The sequence below is a fragment of the Hevea brasiliensis genome, chromosome 14, assembly GCF_030052815.1.
Source record: "Hevea brasiliensis isolate MT/VB/25A 57/8 chromosome 14, ASM3005281v1, whole genome shotgun sequence".
Classification (NCBI taxonomy): Eukaryota; Viridiplantae; Streptophyta; class Magnoliopsida; order Malpighiales; family Euphorbiaceae; genus Hevea; species Hevea brasiliensis.
Window position 1 is genome coordinate 13,176,873 of NC_079506.1, and position 24,829 is coordinate 13,201,701.

The 24,829-nt window shown below is 25.4% G+C and overlaps 2 protein-coding genes across 4 annotated transcripts in view; one reads left to right on the plus strand and one right to left on the minus strand.

Annotated features, from left to right (window-relative positions):
* Nucleotides 1-1,741, plus strand: part of LOC110652551 (KH domain-containing protein At1g09660/At1g09670) — a 57,592-nt gene extending 55,851 nt beyond the window's left edge. For all 3 annotated transcript variants that reach the window (XM_058133342.1, XM_058133341.1, XM_058133343.1), the window contains 2 exons: nt 936-1,079; nt 1,185-1,741. In XM_058133342.1, coding sequence (XP_057989325.1) covers nt 936-1,079; nt 1,185-1,343 — 303 coding nt within the window. In that variant the 3' untranslated portion in view covers nt 1,344-1,741. The remainder of the gene's footprint in view (nt 1-935; nt 1,080-1,184) is intronic.
* A 2,200-nt stretch (nt 1,742-3,941) lies between these two features.
* Nucleotides 3,942-6,601, minus strand: LOC110652597 (uncharacterized). Its single transcript, XM_021808213.2, has 3 exons — nt 6,360-6,601; nt 5,377-5,654; nt 3,942-4,268 (listed from the first exon to the last, which is right to left on the minus strand). The coding sequence occupies exons 1-2, from the start codon at nt 6,442-6,444 to the stop codon at nt 5,416-5,418; spliced, it is 324 nt and encodes a 107-aa protein (XP_021663905.1). The 5' UTR covers nt 6,445-6,601; the 3' UTR covers nt 3,942-4,268; nt 5,377-5,415.
* Nucleotides 6,602-24,829: the final 18,228 nt, after the last annotated feature.

The following is a 24,829-nucleotide window of genomic DNA, read 5'->3' on the forward strand; positions in this document are numbered from 1 at the left end:
AGTAAGGAGACTGAGTTGGGTTGGGTTAACTCCTTTTAGCAGAGGTTTTGTTTTCCTCTGGATTTAGATGTTTAATTGGTCATTTTATTCATTTCATATTCTCTCCTCATTGGCTTCATCTGTTCTTAGCATTCTCATTGGTTTGGGTTTCCTTGGGTATGGTGTTGTAATGATGGCTCCTTTGTGCAGATCTCAGTAGCTTTTCAGTTGGTTGGTGATTGATTGGGTGTTTACCATGAACTGTGAACAGTGCCATTTAAGGACAAATAGGGAAAAAAAGAGTTTTTTTTAATCTTTGATTTGTTGTATACGAACTTTGAATAGGAAGAGAGTGATACTGATTGTTATTTTCTGACGGGAATAAAAAAAAAGAAGAAATAAAATCTGTTAAAATCTTACTGTTTCACTCCTGAAGTTTATGGATGTGACTTGACTTCAGGGTTTCTCATCAGGTTATTACCTCTTATTTTTTATTTTCCTGTGATTTCTTTTCTATGCGGTTGATTTTTTTTTTTTTTTTTTCTTGCTGGAGTTCAAGTCTGACACTGTTTGATGTGTGAGGGGGGAGAGAGAGAGAGATGGTGGTGGTGGTGGTGGTGGCACTACTTTAGGAATGCCTTCCACATCAAATCATAGGCTTCAGTGATGATGTTAACTGCACAACTTAGCAATTGAACTTATTTGTCTGTTAAATAAAGTTGGAGGGCCAAGTTGAGCAGAGTAAAATTATAGGGGATCAGTTGAATGTTTCAATAAATATGTTGGAATTATTTGGCCTCTTCCCTGCTTATTAAAATCTATTTATTTATTTAAAGAAGATCTTGCTATGATTGGGATGGCTCTATCTGAAATCTTAATTTCTGCTAGGTTCATTTGGCTACTTTTGTACCCGATAAGTTCTCTAAGTCTTATAATTAGCCATTTTTTTTCTTCAGGAGGAGAAACTAAAAGATAAACCTGGATATGAACACCTGAATGAGCCACTGCATGTGTTGGTGGAGGCTGAATTTCCAGAGGATATAATAAATGCCCGCTTGGATCACGCTATAACAATACTAGAAACTCTCTTGAAGCCTGTGGTATGGAAACGAACAGACTAATAGATTTTTCTATGATTTTTCTCAGTTTCTGCTGCTTACATGCTTTCTTTCACTTGTACTAAGTACATTGCTCTCTCTTTGAAGGATGAATCCTCAGATCACTATAAGAAGCATCAACTAAGGGAATTGGCTATGCTTAATGGTACCCTAAGGGAGGAAAGCCCAAGTATGAGTCCAAGCATGAGTCCTAGCATGTCACCCTTTAACACTGCAGGAATGAAAAGGCCCAAGACAGGAAGATAACCTTACATTATGTAGATGGATGATTAGTTAATTGCTGGATGACAGCAACTGATTGATACAAGTCCCTGATAGCTTCTCTTCTTTATGCATTCTATTTCTCACCACCTTGGGAGCTGACTATTCAGGAAAGGCTAATCGCATGGAATCTCAGTTGGGTTCGTTTGGTTTGCTAGATTTGTTCAATATGGTATTGCATTTATCTATAGTATTTATTCTTTGTTTCTTGTATTATTATTTCTTTGAACATGAAATTAGTTATTTCATTGGTTAAATCAGATAATGTGGTGTATTTTCTTAATCTTTTCAAGTCCTGTAACCTCTTAAATGTATTAGGAGACTTGCAGAATTCATGATTGTGTTACTGTTTAATTCTGAAACATTTCTATATTCATTGATCATTGTTCATTGTTCTCTCGAGTCAGTAGCTGTGCAGCTGGCTTCCCAGAGCTTCTGGTTTTTTGTAGTTGCTCATAAACCCTATACCCACTTGTTTATTCAAAATTTATGTGGATATTCAAACCCGTAAATCTTAATTAACCCTAATCCGCATATTTGCCTTGTTAATGCTTACATTAGTAAATAGTAATACCATCATCACCCTATCACTGTTGCCACATCACAAAATTAAATCATTTTTCGGAAAAATAATTTTCTTTTAGAAGTTTTTTTTTAAATTTTAACAATCTTATATTAAAAATACAAAGACACTTATATACATATATATATGGCACAAATATATATAATTAATTTAATATTATAATTAACTAATAAAAAATATTTTTATGAAAAATATTAAATAATTTACAGGTATATATTTTCCATATAAAGTTATTTTTCACAAGATAAACAAACAGAGCCTACACTAAGGTCTGATATTTTTGAAATTGAACTAGTAATATTTAATTTAATATAGTATGAATAATCCAAAATTCTCTGCAAGAACAAAAAAGAAATCGATGTGTTTTGGGATGCATAACCTAAAAGAATTTGGGCGAAATTTTAGTTATTAAACATTAAAATGGTAAAGCAGTTTTTTTAAATTACTTTTTTTTAATAACATTTAAGTTTCTATTTACTTAATGAAAATTATTTTTCTGTAAAATATTTTTTGCACTGGTATTTGTAACACTCAGTAAAATTGGTAAAAAAAAATATATATTTTTTTGATCAAAGAAAAAATTAAATTATTTTTTAAAAAAATTTCTATTTTAAAAGAGAAAATTATTTTTATTTTTTTAAATTTTAATAATCTTATTAAAATATAATCACACTTATATATACTTGAAATGAATATATATCATTAATTTAATATTATAACCAATTCATAAAATATGACATTTTTTTCCTTAAAAGCTATTTTGGCCTTAATGACAAACAGACGCTTTACGGCTACTTTGCAGAATAGCAAGCAAGTCTATCTTATGGTTAAAAGGTGCATTATTCCCTCTCTTCTTCCTCTTTTTTTTTTCCTTCTTTTTAATGACAAACAGTTACATGACTTAGAAGCATTACACATTTCTGAAGATTTAATCAAAAATCATTCATAATGAAAAAAGCGAATCCATTTAGCCGACCCCAAATTTTTGGGATAAAGGCTTAATTGAGTTGAGTTTAATGACAAACAGTTGATAAAATTGTTTTTAAAAAAGAAAATGTCCATAGATTAGCACGGCTGTTAGATTTGGCCATGTTTGAAATTACAATCAAATTGGTTCAATTAAAAACCTAAATCAAATTAAAATAATCAAAATTAGATTGATTAAAATAGAACTGATCAAAATTTCAACGTCAAAATTGAACTAAACCAAGGCCAGGATGAAACTTTTAGTCAAATTTCAATTAATCCTAGTTATTAAATAATGTTAAATCAAAATAGACCCGAACCAAAACTTTGGGCACTTCTCTTTTTTATGGATAGTTCTTTTTTCCATATTATACTCAATTATCTTGAAGGATAATAGAATATTCTTTGATTTCAAAGGAAAACCAGATTTATGACCACAGAATAATCTCTTTTTTTCCTCTCATCTCAAAGAATATGCTTCGGTCAAGCTTCATCCTTTCTATTAAATAAAATATCAAATTCAAGGGAAGTATCTTCAACAAGTTGAGCATGCAAGAAACCACCAACCGGCGGCTGCGCAGCAGCCAGCAGAACATTGACCGGTGGAGGACCCATTCAAGTAGACTAGAAAACGAATTTGAAGAAGTATTTGATTCTCTTTTACTTTTCTTCCTTTTGATTTTACAAGGGAGATTAGGACCAACCCTGCTTAGTGCTTCGCCAATTCAAAGTTTTCCTAATATCATTCAACGGAGAACCCACAATTTTATATAAACTTCAAACTCAATTTGAACATGAAAGAAGACAGCGATAAAAGGAAATTCAGTGAACAATGTACATCACAATTACTCAGCAAAAAATGCAGCCGTGATACATGCCAACAAAAAAAAAATCCTTCACTAAACAAGAAAAAGATCAAGGGTGTGCCCACAAACTCACACTGGTAGAAAATATTGCTTCAAATATAATTTAGCAGATACCGAAATCGTGAACCTGACCTCCAAAACTCAGGGTGAGAGTTGCATCACTTGTCCTTTCCAGTAATAAGAAACGTATACTGCTATTCAAGAATCCTCAGTCAAATCTCTTAATTCTTATACAACTTCAATGTCTATCAGAATAAAGATTTCATTTTTACAATCTGGAGCTCAGACCCCTCATACATCTTATACAAGATAGTATCCTTCTCTTCTCTAGATACTCTAAAGAATCGATATCGATTACAAGTTCTAATTTTGAAAATTGATTACAGATATCACACTATGTAATTGAGAAACATCTAACCTCAAAGTGGGACATCCCCAAATCCCAATCATGGCCCTCAGGGGAAGGAGTTTTCCTAGTAATAATTCCATTTTAGCCTGCACATCAAAGACAAAAATGGAAACCATTGGTAGCCACAGAGGTAAAATACCATCACTAAATCAAGTATTCAACAGCTCTTGCTAGAATGGAATGCCAAAAAAGTTTAAGTGTAGGATAACAAGGAAAGAAGTAACCTCTTATAAATTTGAATCACAAAATAGAATAGCTTGTATTTAGCAGAAGCTTCATTACATGTGATCATTGATAACAACAAAATACTCATTTGTCTCCTTATTCTTTCTTCCATGTTGGGCCGTAGGAATGGAGCAAAATGATAGATATTAATACAAAATGTGCAAAAATTGTTATGCTGACATCGCAAGGACCTTAGTGATTGAATATACACTCACTATTCATAGAAGTACAGGAAAGAATATTTTTTTTGGTGAGAAAGCTTGTTCACAGTACATTTTACCAATTCCTTAACAAAAACAAAACAAAAAAGAAGAAAATCTTAACAAATAAAACCAGATATGTCTATAAGAACATTAAACAAGTGAAAGGGAGAGAAGAAAAATTCCAGAAGCCATCAGGCTTCTGTGCGAAAAGACAATGGATAAAGGAGTCAGAGGCTGGATGTTGTAGGGGAAAAGTGATCGATGGATAAATCCTGGAACTCAGATCTAATGGGAAGATAGATAGACATGGAGCAAATATGAGGAAGAGACGGATTGGACATTCATACATATTGCTAGCAACCCCTAATAATGTTATTAAGCATAAGCTTCCTCTCCCACATATTTATACTTTCATTTTGTTCATCCATGTTCAACAATTAATGCTATATGGGTAAAAAAAGGAAAAGATAAAAATATAAAAAAAAAGGGACATGATCGCATGCACAGATTAATTCATGAAACAATTTGAAGACCATCAGACTTTTTGGCGTGCATGGACTGCAACTTTGAGTGACTAGAAGACTAGGCCAGGTCTTCACCAAACCCAAAAGTGCAAGCTCCCTCCACACATGCATTTTAGTTTTACTAATTTAATTCAACAGTTTAAGCATCAATCCATAAACAAACTTTATGCCTAAAGCATATTAACAAAGAAACTATAAAATCTCACAAACGGGAACCAAACGCATAAAATTAATAATCGCACCTCAAACTACAATGAATGTAATTTTCAACACTTAAAGCATCAATCCCGCAGCCCAAGTTCAACCTCAAGCTCATCATCCTCTTCAAACAACTTCAGAAGACGAGCATACTGCTCTTCTCTTTTCTTCTTTTGCCAAAATTTGAAAAGGAAAAATGAAAACAACCCTACTGCCACAAACACAAGAAGTATGATGACAATCTTTCTCCCAGTATTGCTACCAGAAGTATGGGCATTGGCCTTTGTGCCATTTTTGGAACTAGATGGATCACCAGAAATGCCTGAAAAGAGGAAATTTGGAACCAAATGAGTTTATCAGAGATACCCGGAAAGAAGGGAGAGATATCTGAAGCTGCTCAAAATGGTAGCAGCCAATTAAGCATTGTTCCATTTAAGCATATACCTCAATGAAATATCAAATTATGGGGGAAAAAAGTTACCAGCTACCAACTGATCTAAGTCCCAGCTGGAAATCAAATATTATTCAAATGTTAATATTAGGGGCCAATAGATCATTCCTACCAGTGTATATAAGAAAATGATAGATTTAGCAATAAGGATTTAGGATCAAACTAGTGATTATAGTCAAAGAATATCTCACAAAGTATTGTCATGGTCCTAAAGGAAACCCATTTGATTAATGCCATTATAACCCCCATCCCAAATACAATTATGCCATTCCAGTTAACCCATAAATAGCAACTTCTGAATTCAGACAATTGGATAGTTTCTGGTTTGCTCAAACATATCAGCCGAACTTTTCCTTTTTCATTCACTCAATCCAATCTAAGAAACCCAAAAAAAAAAAAAAAACATTTTGTTGTTTTAATTTCCCCTGATCAAATTTCTAAAAAGGGCATGACAAAATTAACCAAATAACAGATTTTGATTGAAAAATAAGAAAACTGCATAAAATTAATGAATCATCAACGTGAACATATTAAAAAAAAATTAAAAAGAAAAAAAAAGAGATCTAAAAGACAAACCTGAAATAAATTGCAGAGAAATTGAGGCGAAAAATAATATTAAGGAACGCAAACGCAACGATCTGGTTATTGAGATTGAACTCATCCTTCCCTCCCTTTGTCTCTCAAAGATCTTTTCTTCAATAAATTTTCCCTCGGGGACGGTGGAGAGATCGATGTCTCCTGCAAGCTGCAACTTGAAGCTATCGATTTTTCGAAAAAACAAAATTATATTATATACGATGTTTTTATGCCGTCGCCCACAATCCAAAAAAAAAAAAAAAAAAAAAAATTATATATATATATATATATATATATATATATATATATATATATTAAAATTAAGCCTTGAAAAGTTTTATAAACGTGTGCCGCGCATTTTAAAAACTACCGCGTTATCTCTTTTTATCTATATATTACATATTCCGGAAAAAAAAATCTATATATTATATATCTCTTTTATCTATATTTTTAAATTTATATATAAAAATTAAATTATTATATCAAATATTAATTTTTATCAAAATATTTTTAAATTTAATTATTAAAATCTTATCTCACTTATTAAAATTTAAAATTTTTATAGGTTTATAAATTTAAATATTAAAAAAATACTTAAATATTTTTAAAAATATTTTTTATAATTAAAATATAAAAATTTTAATAATTTATATAATATATAAATGTGTGAATGGAGGGAAAATATTAATTTTATCTAAATTGCCTTTATTATTTATAATATTTATAATTATATTTTTTATTATTTAATTTAATTTTAAAATTTATATAAATATTTACATAATTTTAGAGTTTATATAATTTTAAAATTTTTAATTCTGTTTATTTAAATTCTACTTAATTAAATATTTATTATAATATAATTTATAATAAAATTTTATAAAAATACTTTTATGATTTATATTATTTATAAAAATAAATAATATTTTATTTTTATGAATAATTTTTTTAATGAATCTTAATAAATTTTTATCTCTATCTTAATTATAATTATTTATAAAAATATTTTATATAAAAAAATTTATATTTTTAATTATAGATATATTTCTAAAACCTTTTATTATTGTCTTAATATATAAGTTAGTACATGTGTGTGTATATATAAACATTAGAAAAATATTATAAAAAATTAATATTCATTGATTTATAAAAAAATAATTATAATATGAAATATGTAATAAAATTATGTGAATTTAAAATTTTTAAATAATACATAATCACATATATAAAAAAAATTATATATATATAAAAAATTTAAATAAATAAATATATATTATTTAAAAAATTGAGTTTAATTATAAAATTAATATAATTCATAGGATCACTAGAATTTATAATACTATTTTTTTTATTTGAAATAGTGCATTATTAAAAATTTAAAAATATTAATGTGTATATATATAGAAAAATATAATAATTTTTTAGTATTATAAACTTATGTTAACTTGATAAATAGTAAACATATATAAAAAGAATTAAGAATTATATTTTGAATATAGAATTATTATTTTAATTTAATAAATTTATATTTAAATATAAATATAAAATAATATTTGATGTAAAAAGAGTCTAATTTTTATATGAATATAAGTATTATATTATTTAACAAAATTTTTATTTTTTTGGATTTAACAACTTTTTTTTATTGAAATTTAATGTTTATTGTTAGAAAGATAATTATAAAAATTTTAATTTTAAAATACAATATAAGTTAGTTTGATAAAATATTTTATTTTAAATCAAATAATTATTTACAATTTTTTACTATAAACATTCCACTTAAAAATAATAATATACTAATATTAGTATTTTTCATTATATTAACATGATTTTTTTATTTTTTATAAAAAAAGAAATTTTACTTATTAATTTATTGGTGTTAATATATTTGTCAATCTTATTTAATTTTTTTTATATCATAAGAAAATATGAAATTATGTAAAATATTATATATCAAATAAAAATGAATAATATTGATATTTATTAATATGAGTATTCACAATTAATTTTACCAAATAAGATAAGAATAGAAAAATAATTAAAAACAAAAAATATCAATGAAATTATATAAAATTAAATTTATTTTACTATTATATTTATAAATTATTAAATAAAATTGAAAAAACATTTAAATTTTTTACACTGGTTTTATATGTTTTATAAAAATTATAAAATGTTAAAATCTAATTAATAATTCATGAAAATATATGAATTAATAAAATAATAAATAATTAAATTTATATATTTATAAAACACTAATTATAAAATTATATTATAAAATTAAAATTTTCACACTGGTCATATATGTTTTATAAAAATTATAAAATATTAAAATCTATTAATAATTCACAAAAATATATGAATTAATAAAATAATAAATAATTAAATTTATATATTTATAAAACACTAATTATAAAATTATATTATAAAATTAAAATTTTCATAATAAATTTTATATCTATAATTTTTTTAATTTTCACTTATGTACTTTTATTTTTATTAACTTAATATAAAAATTATAACATATATTAACTTAATTTTTTTACTTTCACATGCAACATACATATCATATCATGAAACATGAAAAATTATATAATAATAATAATAATAAAATTAATAATAATAATAATATTATTATTATTATTATTATTATACGAAAATTAATAAAAATTTTAAATAAAAATATTAAAATTATGAATATATATGATAAGTGCAAAAAATATGCATTGCACGTTTTAAAAAAACTAGCGATATATATATATATATATATATATATATATATATATATATATATATATATATATATATATATATATATATATATATATTAAAAAACAATAAAAAATAATCATTAATCAACTTGTTTATTTATTAAATTTGAAATATAATTATAATTAATTAAAATTTTATAATATAATGATGAATAAATAAAATATTATAAAATAAAATATTAAATTATATATTTAAAATAAAATAATAAATAATCCACTTAACGGGTGTTTCTATTATTTTCAACTTGTACTCTCTTATTTTTATTTCATTTCATTTTTTATTTATTTTAAATTAAACTTTTCATTTTTTAACCACAATTTCATTTTTTTTAATATAATAATAATTAGAGATTTCAAATAATCATGATTCATAAGAATTAGCAATTTGTGTTTTTTTTTAATCTATTCATTATTTTCAATTTGATTTTAAAATTAATATTTAAAAAGTATATTTTTTTAATTTTATAAGAATTTATATAATAAAAAATAACTGAATTTAATGCTAATCATCGATCAATTGTTGCTAAATATAAATAAATAAATTTGAAAATAAGACATAATTATTACTGTCATAAATATTTTTTTTTATTGAGCAATTACGGGTTTGCGGCTTTTACATTTTGAATGTTTTATTTATGTTGGTTGGACAGTGATGGGTTGGCATTGGGCATATTTTCCTGTCTTCTAGGCAAAAAAAATTCATGATTCATAATGTGAACAGAATTTATTAGAAATAGAATTAAAATGCAAAAATCTTCAATTGGTTCAACTGACACATTTTACATGTTTAATTTAGAGTCTATTTAATATTATTGTATCTTTTGTTAAAAAAATAGTTTATTAAATCTATTAATTAAATAATATTTAAATTTAACAGGTTTTAATTATGAAAATTTAAATAATTAAATTTTTATTAATTTTGATAATATTTAAAATGATATTAAAAAAATAATTGAAAAAATAAATATAATATAATTATTCATATAAAATATATTTAAAATAAGTCACTATAACATAATAATAATTTAAAAATTAAAGAACTAAGGGATTGAATACTTAAAACATCATTTTTTTATCTTTTGAAAGTAATGATTTAACAAAACGACATCATTTTGAATAAATTGACTAAATGAAAAAAATAATAATGAAGATCTATCCAATTCATTAAATTCACAATGGGTCAAATGAGTACCCTGTTGAATAAAATTAGTGGTTTGTTTTCTTTTGTCCTAGTTCTTAGGATATTCAGTTGTTCTATTAGTATTTATCTACTCCATAGGAATCTGTTATGTAGTTCCTTCTTTCATGCTATTGTTTGTTACATATCAGCCTATATAAAGGCCATTTATTAAATTAATAAGATGTGCAGACATGTCTTTTCTCCTGTTCTATTTTCTTTTAGCTTTTCTACTCTTGACAGTAACAGTGGTATCAGAGCCTGAGTGAAACACGTGAAAGAAAAAAAAAAGAGTTTGCAGCAGCAACGCAAGTGACTTATGGCTTCAGAAAATTTTGTACAAGCAGCAATTCCTCACTTTGATGGTCATTATGATCACTGGAGCATGTTGATGGAGAATTTCTTGAGATCGAAGGAGTATTGGCAAGTTGTTTCCAATGGAATATCAGAGCTAGCAACTGGCACAGCAGTGTCAGATGCACAGAAAGCTGAAATAGAAGTAATGAAATTGAAAATTCTCAAAGCAAAAAATTATCTCTTCCAGGCTATTGACCGTCCAATCTTGGAAACCATTCTTTGCAAAGATACTTCCAAGCAGATTTGGGATTCTATGAAGTAGAAGTACCAAGGAAATGCAAGGACAAAGAGGGCATAGCTTCAAACTCTTCGTGGTGAGTTTGAGACCTTGCGCATGAAGTTAGGAGAGACAGTTTCAGAGTACTTTTCAAGGACGATGGCCATTGCAAACAAGATGTGAATTCATGGTGAGAAGCTGGAGGATGTCACCATCATGGAGAAAATTCTACCCACAATGACAGCAAAGTTCAATGTTGCTTGCTGCATTGAAGAATCCAAAGACATTGATGCTCTCTCAATTGATGAATTGTAGAGTTCTTTGTTGCTGCATGAACAAAAAGTTGAATCAGCAAGACAAAGAGGAGCAAGCATTAAAAGCATCAGCATATCAAAAAGGACATGATCGTGAGAAAGGAAAAAGGAAGGGCAAGAGTGGACAACATAAAAATGAGAAAAATAGAGCTGGTGATTCTCAAGGAAAAGAGAAAGGGCACAACAAATCAAATGTGGAATGCTTTCGATGCCATAGGTATGGACATTATCGTTTTGAATGTCGAACTAATTTGAATAAATATCGTGGAGGTAGATCTAATTTTGCAGAGGCAAAGGAAACAAAGACATATGAAGAAGAGGTTTCTCTTTTGATAGTGTGTCATCCCAAGGAAGAAACTTCCTCAAATATATGGTATCTTGATACGGGTTGCAGTAATCACATGTGTGGGAACAAATTAGCTTTCTCTAAATTGGATGAATCTTTTCACAACACTGTGAAATTTGGAGACAATTCCACTGTCTCTGTCATGGGAGAAGGGAAGGTACAAGTCTCAACTAAGAACAACTCCATTCACACTATTAATAATGTTCTCTTTGTTCCAGATTTGAAGACAAATTTGTTAAGTGTTGGGCAGCTTCAAGAAAAGGGATATGAGGTTAACATTAAGGGTGGAGTTTGTCAAATTCGAGATTCAAAATTGGGCTTAATTGCTCAAGTTAATATTAGGGTAAATCGAATGTTTCCTTTACATCTTCACAACACCACTCAATTATGTTTCTCTGCAAAAGTAAAGGATGAAGCATGGCTATGGTATTATCGCTATGGACATCTAAGTTTTGGTGGATTAAAAGCACTACAACAGAAAAACATGGTGTCTGGCCTCCCGCATTTTGAGTCTCCATCAGATATTTGTGAAGAATGTGCCGTGAGCAAGCAACATCGTGACCCTTTTCCTAAAGGGAAGTCATGGAGAGCAAAAAAGGCACTGGAAATAGTTCATTCAGATCTTTGTGGCCCAATAAATCCTGCATCTAATGGAGGTAAACGGTACTTTATATCCTTCATTAATGACTTTACCCAAAAAACATGGGTTTATTTTTTACAGGAGAAATCTGAAGCTTTCTTAGCCTTTCAAAGTTTCAAGGTGGTTGTTGAAAAGGAAGCTGGTTGTCTAATAAAAGTACTTCACACAGATCGTGGTGAAGAATTTAACTCACAAGAATTTGCAAATTTCTGTGAGAAGCATGGAATTAAAAGACAACTTACTGCAACCTATACACCTCAACAAAATGGCGTATGTGAAAGGAAAAATTGCACAATTCTTAACATGGTGCAGAGTCTCTTGGCAAATAGTAATGTTCCTAAAACCTTCTGGCCTAAAGCAGTACTTTGGAGCATTCATATTCTTAACAGATCGTCAACTTTTGCTGTTCAAAATATGACTCCTCATGAAGCTTGGAGTGGACACAAACCAAAGTTGCTTACTTTAGAATTTTTGGGTGCATAGCATATGCTCATATTCCAGATGCAGCAAGAAGAAAATTGGATGACAAAGGGCAAAAATGCATTTTTCTTGGTATTAGTGATGAGTCAAAGGCTTACAAATTATTCAATCCTATTAGCAAGAAAATTGTTATTAGCCGAGATGTAATTTTTGATGAAAAAGCAACCTGGAATTGGAGCAGTAATGGTCTTCATCATCAAATTACAACAAGATTAGAAGATGAGGATGAACAACAGCCTATGGAAATTAGTCCACAAGTTGGTCTAGCAGTACAAGAACATGGAGGGGCTATAATTGCTTCAAATCCAACAACAAGTGAATCAAATGATGCCCAGTCTCCCAATGAACACCCTCGACAAAGTAGACGATCACTTGCTTGGATGGAAGACTATGAGTTATATGGAATTGACCAATCTGAAGATCCTCTCTCTCATTTTGCTCTATTTTTAGATTGTGACCCAACAACTTTTGAAAGTGTCGTCAAAGAAGCAAAATGGAGAAAGGCTATGGATGATGAAATTGCAGCCATTGAGAAAAATGATACATGGGAGCTGACTGATCTTCTAAAAGGGCGTAAAATGATTGATGTAAAATGGGTCTACAAAACAAAACTGAGAGAGAATGGAGAAGTTGACAAGTACAAGGCACGTTTAGTGGCTAAGAGCTATAAACAAGAGTTCGGTGTGGATTACAAAGAAGTTTTCGCCCCTATAGCAAGGCTTGATATAATCAGATTGGTGATTGCATTGGCTGCTCAAAGCTCATGGTCCATCTACCAACTAGATGTAAAGTTGGCATTTTTAAATGGAGAATTGCAAGAACAGGTATTTATTGAATAACCTCCAGGCTATGTGAAAATTGGTGAAGAGAATAAAGTTTATAAATTGAAAAAAGCTCTATATGGACTAAAACAAGCACCTAGAGCTTGGTATAGTCATATAGATACTTATTTTCAAAAGGAAGGTTTTCAAAAATGCCCATATGAGCATACTCTTTACACAAAATATGAAGATGGAGGGAAGATGTTAATTGTGTGCTTGTATGTAGATGATTTGATTTATACAGGAAATTGTTAATAGTATGCCATAGAGCATATCATTTAGTATGTATCTTGTACATATTTTATTAATAAAAAGCAATTTCACTTTTCCGTTTACATAATGTATTTATGTGTAATAGAAAATATCCATTGATATTTTGTTAGAAATTCTATTCTTAAGTTGTTAAGAATATGAGTGACAGTATTTCTAGCACAAAGTATCATAAATTGGTTTACAATTGATGATACTTCACAATAAGGACATGACTTATCCAGAAAGATTATAATCATATTTGTTCCCAAAATATTTATATAAGATATAAATAATATGAAATAGTGAGTCTCATGTCATATAATAAATATGATAGACACTTATACATAATAAGTATGCTGAACCATTGACGCATATGACAAGCACACGAAGTTTACTCTTATCAATGCATTGTCATATATCATATCAGTGCATATAATCTTTATACCTAAGATAACCTAAAATGAATTGCAGAGAAATTGAGGCGAAAAATAATATTAAGGAACGCAAACGCAACGATCTGGTTATTGAGATTGAACTCATCCCTCTCTCCCTCTGTCTCTCAAAGATCTTCTCTTCAATAAATTTTCCCTCGGGGACGGTGGAGAGATCGATGTCTCTTGCAAGCTGCAACTTGAAGCTATCGATTTTTCAAAAAAACAAAATTATACCATATACGATGTTTTTATGCCGTCGGCCACAATCAAAGAGTATATATATATATATATATATTAAAATTAAGCCTTGAAAAGTTTTTTAAACCTGTGCCGCGTCTTTAAAAAACTACCGCGTTATCTCTTTTTATCTATATATTACATATTCCGAAAAAAAAAATCTATATATTACATATCTCTTTTATCTATATTTTTAAATTTATATATAAAAATTAAATTATTATATCAAATATTAATTTTTATCAAAATATTTTAAAATTTAATTATTAAAATCTTATCTTAATTATTAAAATTTAAAATTTTTATAGGTTTATAAATTTAAATATTATAAAAAATACTACCATATTTTTAAAAATATTTTTTATAATTAAAATATAAAAATTTTAATAATTTATATAATATATAAATGTGTGAATAGAGGGAAAATATTAATTTTATCTAAATTGCCTTTATTATTTATAATATTTATAATTATATTTTTTATTATTTAATTTAATTTTAAAATTTATATAAATTTAAAATTCTTATAATTTAAAATTTAATTATCTACATAATTTTAGAGTTTATATAATTTTAAAATTCTTAATTCCGTTTATTTAAATTCTACTTAATTAAATATTTATTATAATATAATTTATAATAAAATTTTATAAAAATACTTTTATGATTTATATTATTTACAAAAATAAAAAATATTTTATTTTTATGAATAATTTTTTTAATGAATCTTAATAAATTTTTATCTCTATCTTAATTATAATTATTTATAAAAATATTTTATATAAAATAAATTTATATTTTTAATTATAGATATATTTCTAAAACCTTTTATTATTGTCTTAATATATAAGTTAGTACGTGTGTGTGTATATATATATATACAATAGAAAAATATTATAAAAAATTAATATTCATTGATTTATAAAAAAATAATTATAATATGAAATATTTAATAAAATTATGTGAATTTAAAATTTTTAAATAATACATAATCACATATATAAAAAAAATTATATATATGAAAAAAATTTAAATAGATAAATATATATTATTTAAAAAATTGAGTTTAATTATAAAATTAATATAATTCATAGGATCACTAGAATTTATAATACTAATTTTTTTTTATTTGAAATAGTGTATTATTAAAAATTTAAAAATATTAATGTGTATATATATAGAAAAATAAAATATTTTTTTAGTATTATAAACTTATGTTAACTTGATAAATAGTAAACATGTATAAAAAGAATTAAGAATTATATTTTTGAATATAGAATTATTATTTTAATTTAATAAATTCATATTTAAATATAAATATAAAATAATATTTGATGTAAAAAGAGTCTAATTTTTATATGAATATAAGTATTATATTATTTAACAAAATTTTTATTTTTTTGGATTTAACAACTTTTTTTATTGAAATTTAATGTTTATTGCTAGAAAGATAATTATAAAAAATTTAATTTTAAAATACAATATAAGTTAGTTTGATAAAATATTTTATTTTAAATCAAATAATTATTTACAATTTTTTACTATAAACATTCCACTTAAAAATAATAATATAATAATATTAGTATTTTTCATTATATTAACATGATTTTTTTATTTTTTATATAAAAAATAAATTTTAGTTATTAATTTATTGGTGTTAATATATTTGTCAATCTTATTTAAATTTTTTTTATATCATAAGAAAATATGAAATTATGTAAAATATTATATATCAAATAAAAATTAATAATATTGATGTTTATTAATATGAGTATTCACAATTAATTTTACCAAATAAAATAAGAATAGAAAAATAATTAAAAGCAAAAAATATAAATGAAACTATATAAAATTAAATTTATTTTACTATTATATTTATAAATTATTAAATAAAATTAAAAAAACATTTAAATTTTTCACACTGGTTATATAAGTTTTATAAAAATTATAAAATGTTAAAATCTAATTAATAATTCATGAAAATATATGAATTAATAAAATAATAAATAATTAAATTTATATATTTATAAAACACTAATTATAAAATTAAATTTTTATAATAAATTTTATATCTATATTTTTTTTTAATTTTCACTGGTGTACTTTCGTTTTCATTAACTTAGCATAAAAATTAACATATATTAACTTAATTGTTTTACTTTCACATTCAACATACATATAATAATAATAATAATAATAATAATAATAATAATAATAATAATATTATTATTATTATTATTATTATTATTATTATTAAGAAAAAATTAATAAAAAATTTTAAATAAAAATATTAAAATTACGGATACATACAATAAATGAGAAAAATGTGCATTGCACATTTGAAAAAAAACTAGTGATATATATATATATATATATATATATATATATATATATATATATATATATATATATATATATATATATATATATATAATTTAAAAAACAATAAAAAATAATCATTAATCAACTTGTTTATTTATTAAATTTGAAATATAATTATAATTAATTAAAATTTTATAATATAATGATGAATATATAAAATATTATAAAATAAATATTAAATTATATTTTTAAAATAAAATAATAAATAATCCACTTAACGGGTGTTTCTATTTTTTTCAACTTGTACTCTCTTGTTTTTATTTTATTTCATTTTTTATTTATTTTAAATTAAACTTTTCGTTTTTTAACCACAATTTCTTTTTTTTTAATATAATAATAATTAGAGATTTCAAATAATCATGATTCATAAGAATTAGCAATTAGTGTTTTTTTTTAATCTATTCATTATTTTCAATTTGATTTTAAAATTAATATTTAAAAAGTATTTTTTTTTAATTTTATAAGAATTTATATAATAAAAAATAACTGAATTTAATGCTAATCATCGATAAATTGTTATTAAATATAAATAAATAAATTTGAAATTAAGACATAATTATTACTGTCATAAATATTTTTTTTATTGATTCTAGCAATTACGGGTTTGAGCTTTAACATTTTGAATATTTTATTTATGTTGGTTAGACATTGATAGGTTGGTATTGGGCATATTTTCTTAGCTTGTAGGCTAAGAAATAGAATTAAAATGCCAAAATCTTCAATAGGTTCAACTCACACATTTTACATATTTCATTTAGATTCTATTTAATATTATTGAATCTTTTGTTAAAAAAATAGTTTATTAAATATATTAATTAAATAATATTTAAATTTAACAGGTTTTAATTATGAAATTTTAAATAATTAAATTTTTATTAATTTTAATAATATTTAAAATCATATTAAAAAAATAATTAAAAAATAAATATAATATAATTATTCATATAAAATATATTTAAAATAAGTGACTCTAACATAATAACAATTTAAAAATTAAAGAACAAATGGATTGAATATTTAAACGTCATTTTTTGGTCTTTTAAAAGTAATTCAAAGGAGAAAGAGCAAGGATTACATCAGGCAAGCTTAAAATTTGCTGATAACAGCAGAAGTGAAAGGGGCAGAAGAGCAGGCTCTGAAACCATGCCACCAAATGAGACCCTATCTACAAATGTATAGTCTATATCCAGTAGGTTCTCAAATTATCTACCATGAGCTTAGCAAGTAAAGGTAATTTGCATTGTGATATCCAAGTTTCAGATTGCAGGCTGTCGTATGTAGCAATAAATGATCTCAAAGACCTCATGCATCAAATATATGAATTAGAAAATTAAGTTTAGCATCTTTGGTATTTATAAAGATCCAGAAAATCAAATTGAATATAGATAAAATATAAAACCTACCGAATAGGGAAAAAAAAAAATATAAAACTAAAAAGGCTTAACACAATTATTTTAATTTAATCAAATGCCTCAAATACGTAAGCTACTGAAAATCTAAATAATAATCTAATCTTCCTACGATATATAGCCAACTAAGATCCTGAAATATAAATATATTCTTTAAAGGCATTCGGCTACAAATTAATATTAATTGACTAATGATGAGCTGAACAATATTGTACCAAAGTAGGAGGCACAAAGTAGGAGACAAGCTTAGGAATTTCCTCGTTTCCACCAAAACAATCGTCAGCCCATTGTGTAAACATATTGCAACATCCTTCAGCCATTTGAAGGTTTTGAAAAACTGTACCTACGGCAGATCGAGCCCAACACAAACCCACATTAACTGAGGATGCAGCACAGGCTGGAGATAAAAAGAATTGGGGAGAAGGTGCTCCAGGGACTTGAGGGGTTGACGGTCCACTTGGAACTTGAGGAGTTGATGGTGCCTTTGGATCTTGAGGAGTTGATGGTGCCTTTGGAACTTGAGGAGTTGATGATGGACAATGGCATACACATATACATTGTGTCCCGATTACACCTCGCCCAATTTGAACCTGCCTTACCTCATAAGGGCAGCCGGAACAAGTAGCAGTACAGCCACAATATGCAACAGCCTGTTCACTTGCAGAATCTGAACTAAAAGGATTTGCTAACCCATCATTAATTAACCCTGCCAAGCAAGCAAGAACAAATACCAACCAAATTGAGCGCCTCATTTTTGCTAATGATAACTAATTTTTCTTTCTTCTTTTAACAAACAATCGCTAATTTGTCTTTTGCTCTAGGATATGTGCCTATTTATAATATACCCAAAATATAATTTTACCTTATCTCATTAGCTCTAAGTTGAATTTTAATATGATTCTTTTTTATCCGATATCATGAATCTCTAATATAATTAAATTATAATACCTACCTTGTCATCACGCAGGGAAAGAATATCTGCTTCAAATTTATCATTAATTAATTATTTTAAAATAAAAATTTACAATATTAGACCTTAGTTTAATTGAATACTTCATTTATTAGTTTATAAATTGTTTCTGCAAATAACGTCTGTTACAATATTTGCCCTTGTTCTCTACCTCTTTAATTATGAGAATTCATTAATTATTTATTTTATAATCCAATTTAATTTTCTATGTCATATTTTTATTATTTATATGTTTCTTTCAATTTTAAATTTTTGTTTAATCTATGCTATGGAGATAATGTAAATGCATCAGTCATCCAATTCCATTCTACAAACATTAAATCACAGGTGTAATCCAATCCAATCCTAATATATTTGAAAAATTAATGTAAATAACTTCTAGGCTCTAAATTATCCATTAAAATTTTTCATGAAAATTGATGCTAATCATATATGAGATTAATTCCTCATTTTTGCAGCTTCTCTTGTCAGTTAATTGGTTAGTGGTTCTAACATTTAAGGCTCTAAATTATCCGTTAAAATTATCCATGAAAATTGATGCTGATCATATATGAGATTAATTAGCTTAAACATAAACACACACAAAAAAGAGCATTAAACGTGAAGTAATATTTATTTCTTGTCAATTAAATCAATCATTAGCCAGCCATTAAAGCATTTATACATTGCATTCCTGTAAAAATAAAAAATAAAAAATAAAAAATAAACGGTATGTTAAGCCCAGCAAAGAAAATTTTATTACTGTCATAAATTTTGAAATTAAGCTTTATATTTATTCATGATATTCAATTTGGCCCAATCTGAATTTAATAATTAAATTAGAATAAATCATTATTTTCTTATTTTTAAGTAATGTATTTATTAATTTATTTTTTTATAATTTACCCATAAACTTTGAAGAATATTAACCCATACAATCAACAACCTACAACATAAAAATAAAAAAAATTCAAAAATATCGAAATCACAAGCTCATATAAAACAAAAGTATCAAAACTCAGAAAATCAACAAACTCACAAAATTAATAAGACATAAAAATTAACAAAAATATGAGGGAGTTGTTACTAACCATTAATCTTGATAAGTTTCTATTTTTGAGCTAATTGCATTTTTCACACAACCTTCAAATTTTATTTCGTTATTCTGTTTCTTAATTTCGACTTGTAAATTTTTGTGTATTAATAAATTTTTAAAATATATTACATTATAAGTTATAAATTCATCACATATCGGAGTGAAAGCTCCATCGTTAACTAATGTCCATCGTTGTTTCTTGAGCAATCATTAACTTAATTAAAAAAAAAAAAACTCATCACTTATCTCTAAAGGAGTCAATTGCATCACCTGTCTTATATTGCACATCTTTCGAAAATTATATAAAATATTATATTTAGTTTCCTCCTATATTTCATAAATTTAATGAAAATTAAATTATAAATTATAAAAAAAAGTTAGATAGTAATGAGAGATTTGCAATCACCTCCATGATTTGTTGCCAATGTTCATCCCAACGAAATGTGGATAGAGCATATAAGAGAGATGAGTTCAAATTCATGAAGACCTTATTGGTTTGTCAATCATTTATAAGACCAATCCATCATATTTTTGGTGCCTGCAAGATTTTCTAGATATTTAATTTATTTAATAAATAAATTATTATTTCATCTTTCTTGAAAAAAAAAATCATCTTAAATTTTTTTTTTCAATTGTTTATTTTAAAAATAAATTACTTGATTATGATTACCTTTTTTGACTTACATGGGTATTAATATTTATCTATAAAAATAAATTTCTTGCAAATGGATAAATGCATTTCCGGAAAAAGGGATTCAGTAAATTTTTTTGCTCAAAAAAATATGAATAAATTGTAATCAAGTCCTTGAGATTTAATAAATTTCATTGATTAATCTCTTATGTAAATTTTGTAATAATTTAAACCTTCAAATTTTAATTTCATTAACAAATTGGTCTTCACATTTTACTTCTATTAACAAATTAATTTTCATGATCAGCAAATTTTGAGGGCCAATCTATTAATGAAAGTAAAATGTGAGGATCAATTTGTTAATAGAAATAAAATTTGAGGATCCAGTCATTATCAAATTTATATTAAAGATTAATTTGTGAGTTTTGTTAAATTTTAATTTTTTTTTTATAATTTGTACAAAAATATTTATGTAAGTACATACATTGCTAATATAAATGGATTTTATAAAATCTAGACACAAAAGATTTTTTATTATTTATATGGATTTCTTTAATTGGTTTCATCTTATTTAAGTTAGATGATAAAAAGTTATCATTTTTGAATGATAGTAAGAATCATTTACCGTGGGTTTTACATTTCTGAATTTCTAGTTTACTTGTTCTTTTTAATATTCAATAATTACTTTTTAATATATTGAGTGTACTCTATATTTTACTTAAAAATTTTATTTATTAATAAAAAATTAAAATAAAAAACTAAATAGTGTGGTATCATCGGTAAACAAAAGTAAAATTTATGAATGATATAAAAAACATGTTTGATTGAACTCTATGATAGAATTTATTTCATTTGCAAATGAATTTCATGATAGAATTCATTTACAAATGAATTTCTTTATGTAGTATATTTTATATTAAATATGAAATTCATTTCAAATGAAATGAATTTTGTATTTGGAATAAATAAAATGATATGTAATAGCAGGATAATTTTGTTTCTTGAAATATATATGATTTTAAGTTAAAAATTCATTTGTAAATTCTATTAATTTTGATAGTATTTGGTTTATTTATAATAAATTACATGAAATTAATTATTAATAATACTAAATGAATTTTTATCTAAACCAAATACTAAAATTTTAGATTTACAAATAAATTCCACAAAATTTTGTAGGATTCATTTATGCCAAACATTATCAAAGTTTAAATTGAATTTTATATTTATTCTTATATTCAATTTAGGTGAATATGAATGCTATGGTTAAATTAATACAAATAATTTTCTTAATTTTTAAATAATATAATACATTTTTAAATTTTAAATAATTTTAATTTTTTTTTAAATACACCAATTATTATCAACGTTGAAAATAAACAACTCAATATATATATATATATATATATATATAAATCAGAAAAATCAATAGGTAAATACTCCAATTGCTTGCTAATAATTGACTTCATTGGCAATGAAATTTATCATATCCATTAGATTATTGGTGCAAAAACATATAGATGTACAATCATTAGAAAAATTTCCGGAGACAACAATTTAGCAGCACTAAATTCAATTGTTAGATTTGGGATTAATAGACTAACACTATAGGAATACTGTGTAAAGGTTTTCAACTTTAATCCATTGCAATTCTATGAAACAAGAGAAATTTTGTTTTAAGGTAGAAAAATGGCATAGAATTCAAAATGAAGGAATTCTTATTTATAGCTCTTGCACATATGTTTGAAGACTACTGTAGTTAAAATTGTAAATATTTTGAGTTATTTTTGGAGGAGAATGAGAAGAATGTGAGATTCCTTCTGAATGTCTTGGGTTTATGAATAATATAGTTTTAATGTTGTAATTATAAATTATTTGAAGACAGTGAATGTAGATGTAGCTTCATGTTAAAAGAATAAGCCACATAATATTTACCTTCTTTCTTTGTTTCTTTGTGATTCTGCGCTTCCACAAAACACATCATTATATTCCTACAATACAATATAAGAAAATTAAGTTAAAAACAAATTAGATTATCGAAAGAAATAAACTAGTATATTTTTTCAAGAAATCAACTAACCTTGACAGCATTTTTTATGACTTTAAGAGCATTCAAACACCATATTTCATAAAATTGTTGGTGAGAGTAATCGCTTCATTAATCTTTGATGGCAACTTTGCAAGTTGAGTTTGGATGAAACTTTGATTTTGACTTGGATTTATTATTCTTTTATTATTAAAATTTAAAATATGCATTACATTGTTAGATATGCACATCTTTTGGAAATAACATTAGCATAAAATATTATATTTAGTTTCCTCATATATTTCATAAAATAAAATTTTATTTTAACAAATGATTTATTATCATTATTATTAATATTAATGCCAACTCATGCTATAGGGCTATGATATTTAAAAAGAAATTTTCATGCAAAAAGGTTTTAGTTAATTAAAGCCTTATTTTATCAAAAAAAATTAAAATCTGATATATATATATATATATATATATATATATATATATATATATATATATATATATATATATATATATATATTAAGTAAACTTTAATTCAACTAAAGATCATAAATCAGAGCTTTAATAATAAAAGGAAGTGGCACTCGAACGACTATCTCAAGTCTAACAGAGAACGAGTCGCTCTAGTAAGAAGGTGAACAACTCACATTCGCATACCGACGAACAAAATTTAAAGGAAACAGAACCTTTTCATTCATTTAAATGCAAACTTAAATTTAATTATACTATATAAAAAGTTAAATAATAATGAGAGATTTGCAATCACCTCCATGATTTGTTGCTAATATTCACCCCAATAAAATGTCATTAGAGCATATAAGAGACATGAGTTCAAATTCATATAGATCTTATTGGTTTGTCAATCGTGGTACCGATCCATCATATTCTTGGTGCCTGCAGAATTTTATAAATATTTAATTTATTTAATAAGTAAATTATTATTTCACTTTTAAATTAAAACATAAACGTAATTTGGTCATTTCACAGGGTGACATGTGGCACCATGAGATGGTGACACATGACACCATATAAGTTTGTCATTTGTCTTCCTATCATGTAAGATGATCAAAGTCAAGATTAAGTCTAGCTTTGACACTTGGCTTAATGTGATTAAGTCAATTAAAATTTAGATGCAATGTGGTAATGACATGTGGCAAGGGTTTTAAGTGATGACCTAATTATAAAAGGGAGAAGAAAGAAAAATAAAAAACACACTCTTATTTTTCTCTAAAGGTGCCGCCACATATCTCTTCTCTCTTCTCTTCTTCTTTTCTCATCAATTAAAAGAGAAATCAATTGTTTTCTTTGAATTAAAATTGCTAGAAATTGTTTCTAGTGTCCTATACACACATACAACCTCTCTAAAGGCAAAAATCCAATTTATATTTGGTTGGCAAGGCTTGAGAAGTAAGATTGGGGGCAGCCCATTGGTGATCTTGGTGTGGACAAACTAGAGGGACAATATTTGGGGTCCTAGGTACTTACTAAAGGTGCCAATTACATTAATAGTGCATCAAAAGGTTAATGCACATATTCTTCTTTTAAACTAAGGTTCAATTGAATTACTTTGTTAATTCAAAAAACTTAAATAGCAAATGTAGATCCTAATACATATTAAAAGTGTTTTAATATGCAATTGAGCATTGAAATTAATTAGACACATAATGGATGTGGCATGATGCATGAAACCCTAGAAGAAAATTTTTAAATTCAATGCTCTAATTTAACAATTTACATGCTTCTGCTCTTTCAGAAATGATGAAGCCATGTTTGAGAATTTTAAAAGGTCAATGATGCGTGAATTTGATATGTCTGATCTTGGATTGATACATTATTTTCTTGGTATAGAAGTAGTGCAATCTGCTGGTGGCATATTTTTTTTTCAAAAGAGATATGTAAAACAAATTTTAGACTGATTTCAA

Coding starts and splice junctions, on each gene's coding strand:
- LOC110652597 (XM_021808213.2), bottom strand. CDS start 6,444: ATGAGTTCAATCTCAATAACCAGATCGTTGCGTTTGCGTTCCTTAATA. Junction 5,655..6,359: donor TTCTCTGCAATTTATTTCAG/GTTTGTCTTTTA, acceptor TCCTCTTTTCAG/GCATTTCTGGTGATCCATCT.